We start from the raw sequence: 14,925 nt of genomic DNA, 5'->3' as shown, positions 1-14,925 counted from the left end.
GTCCTATTCAAGTCAAACCCTACCATTAACTAATTGTCAACTTTCGGCTTTGGTAAGAAATTCCAGTCCCAGGAGGGGTTTCAGCTGAGAACCCAAAGTTAGAAGTCAATGTTACATGTTATTTTAAGGGTGTGATACTAATATGCACAGCACAGAGGGGTGAGGGGTTTGTTGGCTGTATTGGGTCACAGCTGTCAGGACAGCAAAGTCTGCCAGGCCCCAGTGGTGCCCTGCCCCCCTAGCAGAAAAGGAAATGTGTCAAATCTGGGTTTCACTCATGATTTTTCACTTTAAAGATTATCTTTTTCACTTTAAAGATTATCATCATTTTTTTGTTGTTGTTTCAAAAATTATATGGGCCCTGGCTGGTTGGCTCTGTGGCATGTGGAAGTCCTGGGTTTGATTCCCAGTCAGGGCACACAGGAGAGGCACCCATCTGCTTCTCCACTCTTCCCCTCCAGCAGCCAAGGCTCCATTAGAGCAAAGTGTCCATCCTTGGGCACTGAGGATGGCTCCATGGCCTCCGCCTCAGGCGCTAGAATGGTTCCAGTTGCAGCGGAGCAACACTCCAGATGGGCAGAGCATCGCCCCCTGGTGGGCATGCCGGATGGATCCCGGTAGGGCACATGCAGGAGTATGTCTGCCTCCCCCGCTTCTCACTTTGGGGTGGGGGGTTGGGGGGAATTTATATGGAAATGCAACTACTAACTTAGAGAAATGTGATCAACACTATTTTACAGGAAAAATACTTTTTATGGGAGAATGAAATGGGAACATGTTTTTAAAACAGCACCAGGATGTGCCCTGGCCAGGTAGTTCCGTTGGTTAGAATGTCATCCTGACATGCCCAGGTTGAGGGTTTGATCCCTGTCAGGGCACACACGAATCAACTGATAAATGAAGGGTTGGAACAACAAGCAGATGTCTTTCTCTCCCTTCCTCTCTTCTCTAAAATCAAACAAAAATAAAAAAAACCAGCAACAGGATGGAAGTCTCAAAACTTAGTAATAAGAATGCTGTGGGATTATCTGACACCAAATGGGAGGTCAGGACAGAAAGATGTCACTGCCCATGTGAAGGACCTGAGTGAAGAATGGATTTGGAAATTGATGGACCTGTGGAGAATTTACACTGAATGCAGCTACTTTACAAAATGAATAATTTGAGGCTAAACAAGGCCAGGAACTGTGTAGTGTCTTAAGGCTATAGCTGATAAAGGTAGCTATTCTATTTTACTTGGAAATTTTATTGACTTCAGAGACATACAAAAATATTGTTCTGTTCCTGTATGTGCCTAAGGTGGGGATCAAGCTCACAGCCTTTGTGTTTTGGGATGATGCTCAACCAACCAAGCTACCTGGCTGGGACCAGGCAGCTACTTTTTAAATCTGTTCTCTCCCTCTCCCGTCCAGTACAGCACAGGTGTACCAAGAGCTGAGCATGTGTGGGTGGTACCTGGTGAATGCGGGAGGTGGGGAGAGTACTTCATCCCCATCAGTGGGTAGAATTATCAGTCAAGTTCATTGCCGTCAAGTTCTCTCAGCACCTGCACAGCCAGCCCCTCCACTGCCCACCGCTGCCGCCCACCTTGGTGGGGCCAGGTGGGTACGGAGGGCAGTTTCCAGGTGACTGCACTGGGACCTCTGTCCTGACAGAAGTGACATACACACACACAGATCAGACTTGCTATTTTAAGAATGTACTTTATACAAAATAACCAGTTCATCATATGGAAATAAATCTACAGACCTCCAAGGATCAAAAAGCTTTTTAAAAAGTTCTTTTAGAAAATTATCCAACACACAATATTGAACTAACTATTGAGGTAAGTGTCGCTCTCAGTGAAACAGGGAGTCAGCAGACCACGACAAATATACACAATATAAAAATAAATACACTCCCCTTTCCAGTACTGGCCAGGAGAGTTACACAGCCTCTGCAGCAGCTGCAAAGGACCCCTGACCCTGTGTGCTCCCGGCCACTGGACAATGACCTGGGCTCCCAGGAGCTGTGTGCAAGACAGGAGAGTGAGGGGCCAAGTCCAGCTAGGAAAGGAAGGGGTCTGTGGAGTGTCTGAGCAGGGGCTCAGCATTTCAGTAACTCACTCAATACTCACACTCCTGTTTCCGACCCCACCCCTACAGGACAGTGAGTTGGTTATCAGGTGTTTCTAAATAAAGGTTCTGTGAGTCCCCTGGTGCAGAATTAAAGAGACTAGCCAGGAGACAGCTTCTTCTTTGTTAACAAAGGCCCTACAAAGCACAGAGGGTAAGCACCCAGCCTGGACACCAACCTTGTGCACAGTTTCATTCAAGAGGTTAGACGTGAGCATTCACTCAAGTCCCATTTACACCAGGGAAGCAGAACAGGCGCAGCGAGCGTCCTAAGGTTGCATGATGGAGTCCAACCCGCAGAAAGGCTCAACTAGCCTTGGTTCCTGGTGAGTGATGTGAGCCCCGGGGTAAGAGCCTATCTGCTCCACCAAAACCCCAAGTGTCCTCACTCAAGTGGTGGACAGAGCCTGCCCTGGGGACCCTGTATCCCAGAGCCCCTTTTCTTTCATACACGAAACCAATTTCTGCAACTGAGGTCCACACAGGATCTAGGGGGAGGGAGAGCTGAGAGGCAGGCACGAAGGGGAAGTAATGCTAGGCTAGGAGCCTTTTCACTCCCTTAGAACAGTCCCTGTGAAAGCACGTCAGGATCTTGGCACATGCACTGTCCTTGCCTGGGGATTGCTGGATTAAGACTTCCTGTGACGTTTTAAATTAGGTCTTAAGAGCAGTGTAATTTAAAAGGGATCTGAATGCCCATTTAAAAAAAGCAAGAAAATAGGTTCAACCAAGTGGTATGAATTGGAAATTTGTTTCTAAATCTGTGATTACTGCAATAAAGGAATTTTGTGCTTTGGACAGTAGCAAATTAGCATAAATATCAATATAGCAAGTAAGTGCCACAGAGACCAAAGGTCAGTCAGGACAAGCACTTCCAAGGTCTGAGGGCCAGGCCCAGGTGAAGTGACACTTAACATGGCGAGGTCTGGCTGGACTACGGGTCACAATGACAGGTCTGGGTTCTCAAAAACACAAAGAGGAACAGAGAAAGGTCGCTTTGAAAGCAGTGTGACTTGGGCATGGCTCGGGCACACTGAGAACAACTGTGAACGATAAGCTCATGTGCACTATCAGAAAGCCTAAGGAGAGATGGAGTAACTTAGTATTTTATTTTTAAAAGTGAGCCTGACCAGTTAGTGGCAGAATGGATAGAGCGTCAAACTGGGATGTGGAGGACCCAGGTTTGAAACCCAGACAGAGGTCACTGGCTTGAGCACAGGATCATAAACATGACCCCAAGGTCGCTGGTTTGAGCAAAGGGGTCACTCGCTCTGCTGTAGCCCCCGGGCCAAAGCACATATGAGAAAGCGATCAATGAACTCAGGAGCTGCAACAAAGAATTGACGCTTCTCATCTCTCTCCGTTCCTGTCTGAACCCATCTGTCCCTCTCTCTGACACTGTCAAAAAAAAAAAGTGGGATGCAAAAAATTATATAAACAAGAATCTGCATATTGTGTGCTTCCTTATCCTCCAGGTACATCTACCATAATAAATTTTAGCCAATAGCTACCTTCTTAATGAACAGATTCTTAAGGGGAAAAACCCTCGAACCAGAAACCTTACGAGAGGGCTCTCCTTTCTGATCCTACTTTCTCTTGAGCCGGAGGGGCGGGGGTGGTTTCTAACCTCAACTGCAGTAAGGGTCAGCTATCACTGCAGACTCAGGTGAGCCTCATCCTTCAGAGAGTGCAGCTGTCCCCCTGGGGACTGCGAGCTGGCACTGTGGTGGGGCTGGAGCAGTCCAGTATGAAGCCCTTCCACTCAGAGCCTGACACTGGAGAGGAGAGAGGGGCCTCAGCAGAGCCCCTGCGGGGGACATGGCTGAGCAGCCACAGGAGCTCATCACGTGTGTTCCCGCAATCCAGCAGCTCTGCTGCTTCCACAGATCTGCACCGGAAAGCCAGGAGCAGCTAGGACCTACCGACGGGAGGACGCATGACCGACGTCCCACACAGGGTCAGCAAGGTGAAGTGTTTCTATTGCCCTTCTTCACAGTGTTATAACAGAATACAGTAGTTCAATTTCCTAGTTTCTCATCTCTCTACATACCAAGAAGGGAGATTAAGGATAAATTACTGCTTTTTTTCCTATACTGTTCACAGCTTCTAACACAGGTAATGGGGTAAGGGGCTGGGGGAGTGAGGAGAAAGGGTAACCAATCACAAGCACTGTGTACACTGGGTGGAAGGAAGGGGAGGGGACCCATCCGCCAACTCTTGCTTCGGCCCCCTGCCCCCAGGAGCTCAGCACAAACAACCCCGCACATCAGCGCCAGGAGAAGGCCTGTGTTATGTGCTCCTTGCTCAGAGAGGAGCCGAGGCCTCTCACTCAAACCAGCTTCCATGTAGAAAGAGAAAGGGTGTCATTGGCAGAATGCCCAGGTAAGATCAGGCTTAGGCTCAAGCTAGCTGTGAGGGCAGCTGCCTTTTCCTGCTTCTGCACAAACACAGAGAGAAGTAGCAATGCTCCTGCTGTGCGATCTTCCACACTGACCAACTCCCTGGCTGGCCGGGCCCGTCCACACACCTTCTAGCTGCTCTTCCTGCAGGAAACGCTGATGTTGTCCCTCTTGTAAACCAGATTATGCCCACGACAGATTTCTAACAAGAATTAGGATCAAATGAGAACACAGCCCAGAACTCATTGCACTTAAAATCACACCAGATTTAAAATGAAAGTCTGTTAGAGAAAAAGTCATATTGTTGTGCACCATTTCGGAGACATCTATGCTCCTGGCTCAGTTCTCGGTCCTGCCCGTGCTGTGAGCCACACTGCCAGGTCAACAGGAACGCCCGCACAAGGAGGGATTTCTTGATAGGGAGCTGGTGTCTTGGGGTATGACACGTTTCCAATTTCTTTCTCTTCCTAAGGATGGCACACGTTCAGCAAACTTTAAACGTGACAGTGCCACATGTCAATCAAAGACGCTAAAATCGAACAGAGGTTCATTGGCCCTGACACAGATGACTTTATAAGTAAGTAGAGCCAATTAATATACTGGTAGCTTTTCCACTATCCCAAAGGCATGCTTAAAAATATGCTATCCTTGACAAAAACCTGTAATTTTAGGGCATTTTCCTTAGTCCTTTCTTTCTCTGTGGGATATTCACATAAGTTCCAACTGAGCCTGCATCTCAGCTAATATCAAACAGAATGCTAAACAGAAAGAATCCAGTGTAATTCACATCTAAAATGGTAATAAAGTAACTTAATACTGCAAAAGTGTTTCCTATCACACATGCAACAAATGATTCCCAAGAACTCTGTCTTGACAGCTATTTAAACCACCATGACTTTACTATGATTCACTTAAAAATGAATAGACTATATATACTGAAATATTCCTAAATTCAAACTGTAAACCTATAAAATACATTTTCCTATTCAAAACTGTGCAATTTCCTTATTGATACTAACATATACAAACCTGAGTAGTCACTTCCACAAAATGGGGCTTGCGCCGGCAAGCTCTGCTGACGTGGCCCGAGCACAGCCCCAGCAGGTCTGTGACGAGGACACTTCACCTTCTCTTCTAATAAGACAACACTAGGGATCCCAGACACCGGTTTAGAACTCTCTGGTAGAGCCGGTGACAAACCCGGAAGGGCGTCGGTCTCCCAGTCCAAGCGGGGCCACCCATCAAGAGGGTAGCTTGCCTGCTGGGTGGAAACTTCTGGAAGGCCATGAGAACACTCTGCCTCTGAACTGAGAAACTAAACGTCTAGGGGGAGAGTGGAACATAATCCTCTTGGATTGGAAAGAAGACCTGAACTCTTGAAGGACAGCTGGCCACTGAGGAAAACACAATGACATTACTAGAGTAAGCCTCTCCTACCCTCTTCTCCAGCCCTCCATATACTCAGTGTGATGTGACTGTAAACAGTTGAGGATCACTCCAGCGCTGTGCCCGCCTTGAGGACAGCGCCCACATGGAAGGCGGTGCCCGCCGTGGGGATGGCGCCCATAGGGAGGAGGGTGTCCGCTGTGGGGACTTTCATGTCTCCCAGGCCCTCACCCATTTTGCAGTTTATGTATAATACATTCACCAACAACAGAAGTTATTTCAAAAGGCAACATGAAAAATCTGTAAACTGGACCCAGCTCCAAACAAATGAACACTACAAGTAGTTCCTTCCCCAAACATATACCTGAGTTTAGCTGCTCATGGAAGTTTATAAGCACCACTCCATCTGTATGTCTGCCCCTCCCAAGTCTTAGATGACCTTCCCTGAACAGTCTCAGGACTTGGAACAGCCGTCCCTACTTTCCGCTCATTTGTTCCTAATTATCAGCCATGCTAGAGACCTGGCCAGGACGCTGCAAGCTGTGCGCCAGTCATCTGAGCAATGTGCTTTGAGGGCTGTGGGCACGGCTCCAGATGCCAGCTGATGCGAGGTGGCACAATGAGGGGCTTGGCAGGTGACAGGGATCAAGGTGGGTGAGGGTCATTCCCCAAATTCTCCATGTTCCAGCCTTCATGTGCAGCTTTCTGTTTCCTTGGGGTAGTTCCTCCTTGAACTAGCTCTGGGAAAAGCAAAACAAGGATGATTTAAGCAAACTTCATACTTGTGTTAACTGTAAAATTAAATCAGCCGAAGAGCTGTTCCTCTCATCGAGGAGGACGGATGGACTCGCTCCCCAGCCATACCTCCCACTCGCACTGCAGCCCCTGCTCCCTGCTGGGCTCACACACACGGGAAGGACACATGCTGACAGCGACCACAGGAGTCAGACAGCAAGTAGCTCTCAGCCGTGCTAGACACAGAGCGGTGCTCAGAGGTAGCTGCCAGTATTTAAAACCCTGACTGCCTAGTCCCTTAAAACCAAACGGGCAGGAAGGGTAAGAGTCGACGCGCCCTGGCCGGATAGCTCGGTTGGTTGGAGCATTGTCATGAAGTGCAGAGGTTGCATTCCCGGTCAGGGCACATGCAGGAGCAGTTCTATGTCCCTGCCTCTTTGTCTCTCTCCCTGCCTCTAATGTCAATAAAACAAACATTAAAATATGCAAGCGACTATGACTATATCAAAATATATGGTCTACCGGAAAGTTCTGTCCGTTTTTGGAATAAAACAAAATACAAATTTTTCTTACCGTCAATAAACTTTATTAAATAATATAATTGCCATTACTATTAATGATTTCTTGCCAGCATGAGGGCAATTTGTATATCCCATTTTTGAAAAATGTTTTATCTTTCGATGCAAAAAATTGAACCAGTGCTTGTTTGATATCTTCTTCATTTTCGAACTTTTTGCCCTTCAAAAAATTTTGTGAGGACAAAAACAAGTGATAGAGGGTGCTAAATCCGGGGAATATGGTAGATGCGACAGAATTTCCCAGCCCAGTTCTGCAATTTTTTGACGAGTCCCCAAAGCAACATGCGGCCTCACATTATCATAATGCAATATGATGTTCTTCCTATTGAACATCGCTGGCCTCTTTTCTTGGACTGCTGTCTTTAAATTATCCAGTTGCTGACAATACTTCTCCGAATTGAGCTTTTTGTTCGTTTTTTTTTTTTTATTTATTTATTCATTTTAGAGAGGAGAGGAAGAGACAGAGAGAGAGAAGGGAGGGAGGAGCTGGAAGCATCAACTCCCATATGTGCCTTGACCAGGCAAGCTCAGGGTTTTGAACCGGCGACCTCAGCACTTCCAGGTCAATGCTTTATCCCACTGCGCCACCACAGGTCAGGCTTGTTCGGTTTTAAAAGCTCATAATGTATTGGTCCTCAAATGTCCCACTCTATACACAACATTCTCTTATTCAGAGTCAAATTTGGTTTAGAGGTGGAAGGGCTAGGTTTTCCGGGTTCACAATATGCCCTTTTCCTTACGATGTTTTCATAGGTAATCACTTTTCATCCCCAGTTATCATCCAGTTCAAGAAGGGCTCGATTTTGTTCCGAGCAAGCAGAGATGTGCATATGATGACTCGATCATCCAAATTCTTCTGACTTAATCACCCATCTTGAATTTTCACACCAATCCTATCTTCCGAATATGGTCCGAAATGGTTTGCTGAGCTGAATTAAGCTCTCCGATGTTGTCAGAAAAGGATCTTGCTCCAACATGGTCTTAACGACATCATCATAGATCAAAGATGGTCGCCCAGAACGTTGCTTATCAGAAAGGTCGAAATCACCTGTTTTGAATTTTTCGAACCATCTTCTGCATGTCCTATCAGAAACTGTACCTTTACCAAACACTTCCAATAAATTTCTACATGCTTCTGTAACATTTCTTCCTTGTTGAAATTCGTACATTACAGTGGCGTAAATGAACTTTATCAGAGCCATGGGTACACTATCGCTTCACACATAAGACTAACGTGAATCAACTTTTAATTTGCTATGTCAGTATGTATACATTAAGTGATAAAAATAGGCACACATGCGCCAAATAAACATGTGCTTATGTGTCGAAACTTGTGATAGAAACGGACAGAACTTTCTGGTAGACCTGGACACTAATTTGAAAAAATGAAGTTTAATCCCCAAGCTACCAGTTACCTACGAAAAGGAACAAGTATGTGTTCAGAGCCTCCCTAGTACCTGCCACAGTGAGCCACCATGAGCCAGGCCGGAGTGCACCCCCTCCCCCGAATGCCTGCAGCAACAGGGCACCTTCAAAGATTTCTTCAGAACATAGAAGTCATGAACAATGACTTCAACTGAAGAATGTGTGTGTGTGGGGGGCGCTGACCTGCCACGCAGTTGAAAATTCACGTGTAACTTAAGTTGGCCCTCCAAACTGGTGGGTTCCCAATGTGATGGGGACCATGTCCTTCTTCCTACCACCTACCAGTGGACAGCTCTGGCCCTCCCAAACTGCTTTTTTTTCTTTTTCTGAAGTTGGAAACAGAGAGGCAGTCAGACAGACTCCCACATGCGCCCGACCGGGATCCACCCAGCACGCCCACCAGGGGGCGATGCTCTGCCCATCTGGGGAGTCGCTTTGTTGCGACCAGAGCCATTCTAGCACCTGAGGCAGAGGCCACAGAACCATCCTCAGCGCCGGGGCCAACTTTGCTCCAATGGAGCCTTGGCTGCGGGAGGGGAAGAGAGAGACAGAGAGGAAGGAGAGGGGGAGGGGTGGAGAAGCAGATGGGTGCTCCTACTGTGTGCCCTGGCTGGGAATCGAACCCAGGACTCCTGCACGCCAGGCCAACACTCTACCACTGAGCCAACCGGCCAGGGCCCCCACATCGCTTTTGACCTTCTGATTCCTTCTGGGTTGAAGCAGACCAAGTGCCCCCATGTACCCCAGTTTGAGGGAGCTTGTATTTTTTTTTTTTTTTTTACAGAGGCAGAGATAGACAGGGACAGACAGACAGGAACAGAGAGAGATGAGAAGCATCAATCATCAGTTTCTCGTTGCGCATTGCGACTTCTTAGTTGTTCATTGATTGCTTTCTCACATGTGCCTTGACCGTGGGCCTTCAGCAGACCGAGTAACCCCTTGCTGGAGCCAGCGACCTTGGGTCCAAGCTGGCGAGCTCTTTGCTCAAGCCAGATGAGCCCGCGCGCGACCTCGGAGTCTCGAACCTGGGTACTTCCGCATCCCAGTCCGACGCTCTATCCACTGCGCCACCGCCTGGTCAGGTGAGGGAGCTTGTATTTTTTAATGATACCCCAACTCCACACCTGTTCTTCCCCTTTCCCATGCTGCCAACTTCTAACCACAAGAGTGCTCTGGGCTTGCCTGTCTAGTTTTGTGTATAAATGGAATGTCATGCTCACCCCTCCCCCTTTCCATCAGGCCATAGCCACTCATGGAAGTGAGTCACTAAGGGACCTCCGATTTTAAAAAAGAAAAAATAGGACTCACTAACTAAAGAGCTCTCCTTGTTGGCATTTCTTACCTGATCGAGTGGGAGTGTCGGGGGCTTATGTGGCGGCAGCTGTTCCTGCAGGGCTGGTGCCGGTGTCTTTGGGAAGGAGGGCTGGGACTGCACTGGATGCATCTGCATTCTGTAGCCACAAGGAAAGGACAGTTAAGAATTAAAGGAAAATCTTAGGCAGATACTGCCTTGGTTTTCTGGGAGATCAAAACTGGAACCCTCAACACTGGGACAAAGCTGCACTATGTGCCTCTAGGTGTGAGGCAATGAGCACAGGACCACCTAGTCAGGGTTCAATCCGGCTCTAAATAAACATCAGCACACAGCACCCTGGCCAGATGGCTCAGTTGGCTGGAACTTGTCTCAATACACAGAGGCTGCTACCTTGATCCCCAGGCAGGGCACATACAGAACAGATTGACGTTTTTATCTGCCTGTCTCTCTCTTCCTCTCTCTTAAATGAGTAAATAAAAATATTTAAACATGAGCCAATAGTAAGGATCCAGAATTTGTGACACTGTACGAGAACTGTCCTGGACTTTGAAAACAAGAAGAAAACAGCCTGACTGGTGGCACAGTGGATAAAGCCTCGACCTGGAATGCTGAGGTCACCAGTTTGAAACCCAGGACTTATTCGGTCAAGACACGTAAGTACATCCTGCTACCCATCTCTATTCTCCATCTCGAAAAATTCAGTAAATAGAAAACATTTTAAAAAAAGGAGAAAAAGATTAGAAAATAACACGATAGGATGTTATAAATTAAGAGATTAAATAGACATAACAACCTAATGTAAATAAACCTTGATTGGATTCTTTTTCTTTTTTTACAGAGACAGAAAGACAGTGAGAGGGACAGATAGGGACACATAGACGGGAAAGGAGAGAGATGAGAAGCATCAATTCTTCATTGCAGCACCTTAGTTGTTCAATGATTGCTTTCTCATATGTGCCTGGGGGTGGGGAGCTACAGCAGAGTGAATGACACCTTGCTCAAGCCAGTGACCTTTGGGTTCAAGCCTGCGACCTTTGGGTCATGTCTATGATCTCGCACTCAAGCCGGTGACCTTGGGGTTTCGAATCTGGGTCCTCTGCGTACCAGTCCAACGCTCTATCCACTGCACCACCGCCTGGTCAGGTTTGATTGGATCTTAAATGAAAAAAGAAAATCAGGCCCTGGTCGGTTGGCTCAGTGGTGGAGCATCGGCCTGGCATGCAGGAGTCCCGGGTTCAATTCCTGGCCAGGGCACATAGGAGAAGTGCCCACCTGCTTCTCCACCCTTCCCCCTCTCCTTCCTCTCTGTCTCTCTCTTCCCCTCCCGCAGCCAAGGCTCCATTGGAGCAAAGTTGGCCTGGGCGCTGAGGATGGCTCTGTGGCCTCTGCCTCAGGCGCTAGAATGGCTCTGGTTGCAACAGAGCAATGCCCCAGATGAGCAGAGCATCCACCCCCTGGTGGGCATGCCGGGTGGATCCTGGTCAGGCGCATGTGGGAGTCTGACTGACTCCCCGTTTCCAACTTCAGAAAATACAAAGGGAAAAAAAAAATCAAAGCAAAACAAAGACACAGCTGGAGAAATTAGGACTCTTAGATACAACTGATGACATTTTTCTTGGGTGTGACGATTTGAGGTGGTGCGCCAGGAAAGCAGTCCTTATTCTTAGGAGATGCATGCTGAAGTGTCCAGGGAAAAAAAGGACAAGATACCTACAATTTACTTTCTGATGGTTTAGGAGGAAAGGGAAAGAAAAGAAACGCCGACAAAATGTTAAATGGGGGAGATGGTTTAGAGGTGAGGCCTTCTCAGGCTGGCTCTGGGGAGGGGCATGCTGGTGTTTCAGTTGAATAGCTTTGGTTTTATGATCAGGTCTCATAACTTTAACTGATAATAATAAAACCTAACCATGATGTCACACACCCCAGGTCTGAGTGACCCATGTTACCTTGGTCAGAGGACATGAACTCAGAAACAATGCTGAAGACTCTTGACTATAGCTACAGTGGTGGCCGCCATGTTTTCTGTACCAAAACCTAACTAAACAGTCACTTAACTGCCAATTCATGTTCATGGGTGGGGTGGGCAAAGACAAAATCCACACTCTGGAGCTAATCTCCTTTCCACACGCTCATCTTGGTCCCAAGAGACCACTGAAGTTTATCGCCATTTCTAAAACCATTTTTTTTTTAAAGTGAGAGGAGGGGAGATAGAGAGATAGGCTTCCGCATGCGCCCCAACTGGGATCCACCTGGCAACCTCCATCTGGGGTCAATGCTCGAATCAACTGAGCTATGCTCAGCACCTTGGGTGGCGATCGGACCAACTGAGCTACTGGCTGTGAGAGGGGAAGAAGGAGAGGAGGAGGAGAGGGAGGAGGAGGTGGGCAAGTCTCCTGTGTGTCCTAACCAGGTATCGAAGCCAGGGTATCCACATGCCAGGCCAATGCTCAATCCACTGAGCCAACCGATCAGGGTCACCACTTTTCTTTTAAAAATTGTGACATCTAATCTCTTTCCGGGGAAAATAAATCCAATGCAACCTTACCCTGATGGTCTGTATGCTTCCTGGAAAGGACCCCTGACTCCACTTGCAGTGCCAATCTGCTCCATCATTATAGCCTGGAAGTGGCCCAGGCCCTCCTCCTGGCAGCGGTAGACAGCGCCATCCTGAGAGAGGCCATTGGGCTGGGAAGAAGCCACTGGGTGGTGAGGCGGGCGGGCTGCCATCGGGGAAGAGTATGCTCGGGGCTGGAAGTGGCCGGCTGGCCGCAGTGGTGTGTAGGAGGGCCTTGTCTGCAGCATCACACCGTGAGGGGGGAAAGCAGGGGAGCCAAACCCCACCCCTGAGCTCAGTGTGGGGGGAGGGGTCCCGTAAAGATACCCGCCGGCAGACAGAGAACTCCGGTGCTTGGTAGCTGCGTTGTGGTTGTCCAAGTCTAAGAACTCTTTGGGACTCTCTGGCCTCTCCATGGAGTCATCCAGCTTCTCCTTCTCTGGGCCAGGACTCTGCCCATCGGCAGTGACGGCCTTGACAGCCCCCGTGTCAGCATGGGTTGGGGAAGTCAGGGCAGCACTCAGAGTCTCACAGCCTGGCAGGTTAACCATGGTGCTCTTATCTGAGAAGAGGGGCCTGGGAGGGGGAGGCTGGCTTGGTGGGGGCCCAGTCGGGCTTCCCGGGGGATGGAGATGTCTCTGCCATTCAGGCAAGCCCTGTGGACACGGGTAATAAGGAGTTCGCTGGTAGTGATGGTAGGAAGGCTGAGGTGGCGGCTGGTAAGAATACCGCATTCCTTGGTGGGGGCGATACCGGGGAAAGACCCCAGAATGCGAGCTGTTAGGATGGAAGCCCCTGGGGGAGAAATGCTGAGGGTGTGATGCTGAGGGTCTGCCTCCCAGCACAGGGCCCAGACCCTGCAGGCTGGGCCCCACGTGGTAGTGTGCAGCAGGGTCGGGGTAGTCCAGGCTGGGCATGTACAGGGGAGAGAACTGGCTGATGGTGACCCCCATCAAACTGGGCTCTGCGCTGGGCAGAGCAGCTGGGTTCTGTCCTGTACATGGCACGGCTTCCTGCAGCGTTTTACTGATGGGGCACAGTGGCTTTTCTGGACCACCACCACCCAGGCCCTTCCCTTCTGGTCCACAAGTGGGAACTTCAACAATCCCTCCATTTTCGGGCAGAGTGCCTTGGTTTGCCAGGGTGGAGAGGTCCCTCACACAGCCTTGGGCCACTGGGCCGCTGTAGCTGCTCTCCGAGGCCCAGGAAGCTTTGCCTTTTGCAGCCTGACAGCTGTCTTCAGATGCCAAAGAGTCACTTCTGAGCTCCGGACCCTCTGCTTCCCCTTCTTGCAGCGAGCTCTGCCTGGTGCAGCTGTTCTGCAGGGGCCGCGCAGGCTGAGGTAGCTGTTTGAGGTACACCCCCTCTGAGGCACCTGCGCTCGGAGGCTTCTCAAGCCCAGGCAAGGGATTTGCTGCAAGAAAACGGAGAACAAACTAACAATGCAGCAGCTGGAGTGGCAACACCAATGGGAGGGAATGATGAACAGACCACCGAGAACCCCTGGAAGGAGTTACAATGTGGAGGCAAGGCCTAGCGCATCTACTCTACTCAAAAGGCAGCCAAAGACTGCACACGTCCTCGCCTGCCTCTGCTTCCGCCGTCACACCAGACTGGTGAAAGGGAGCACATACCATATTTTTCGCTCCATAAGACGCACCTGACCATAAGACACACCTAGGGCTTTAAGGAGAAAAATAAGAAAAAAAAATATTCTGAACCAAATTGTGTGTTAAAATATTAAATAAAATACCGTATTTTTTGCTCCATAAGATGCACGGGCATTTTCCCCTCCACTTTTGGGAGAAAAAAAAGTAAATCTTATGGAATGAAAAATACGGTAATTCATGGCGCAAGGGCTCCAAGTGGACGCACGTGGGACATGGCAGGAGGGTGCAGCTGTCACCAGGGCTGCAGGCCCGGCCAGGAGGCTCTAACAGCTGACACAGGAGAAGGCCAGGCCATGGTGGTCTCAGGAAGGCTGGACCCCTGACCACAACATATACTCTGCAGGGGAAAGACTGCTTATTTACTTATCCCCACTGTACCCTAAGGACCTGACAAAATGGAAAATCGACATTATCTGAATGTATTAAAAACAAGCACACAACTCAAAAGCCACCGTTAACATTAGAGAAATTTAATAAACTCAATGAAATTAAGTTACTAGACTCAAATGCTTCAGTACAACCTCAGAATCTTTGGCCCATTATATCAACCCATAAATATGGGCTTGCTATTATAATCTTCCTAGTAGGACACAGCTGTTGCCCAGGTGTGGTCAAGCATCATCCTGATGCTGGGTCAGAAGGATGAGACTGATGTCCACAATGACTCACAGTCTGCAAGGACGCCAGGCTATGAGACCAAACCTGCATTTCCCACTTCTCACTCAGCACAAAGCACCGCAGCTAGCAGA

At 48.7% G+C, this 14,925-nt stretch overlaps 1 protein-coding gene across 1 annotated transcript in view; it reads right to left on the bottom strand.

Annotated features, from left to right (window-relative positions):
* Positions 1-1,687: 1,687 nt before the first annotated feature.
* CECR2 (CECR2 histone acetyl-lysine reader) overlaps positions 1,688-14,925 on the bottom strand; it is a 175,521-nt gene continuing 162,283 nt past the window's right edge. The window contains exons 16-18 of the mRNA XM_066237775.1: positions 12,498-13,920; positions 9,980-10,088; positions 1,688-6,639 (exon numbers count right to left, since the gene is read on the bottom strand). Of these exons, the coding sequence (XP_066093872.1) occupies positions 6,634-6,639; positions 9,980-10,088; positions 12,498-13,920 (1,538 nt within the window). The 3' untranslated portion in view covers positions 1,688-6,633. The remainder of the gene's footprint in view (positions 6,640-9,979; positions 10,089-12,497; positions 13,921-14,925) is intronic.

This window comes from Saccopteryx bilineata, chromosome 6 (genome assembly GCF_036850765.1).
Source record: "Saccopteryx bilineata isolate mSacBil1 chromosome 6, mSacBil1_pri_phased_curated, whole genome shotgun sequence".
NCBI lineage: Eukaryota > Metazoa > Chordata > Mammalia > Chiroptera > Emballonuridae > Saccopteryx > Saccopteryx bilineata.
The sequence above is the reverse complement of the archived record's forward strand: the minus strand, read 5'-3'. Positions and strand labels throughout refer to the sequence as shown.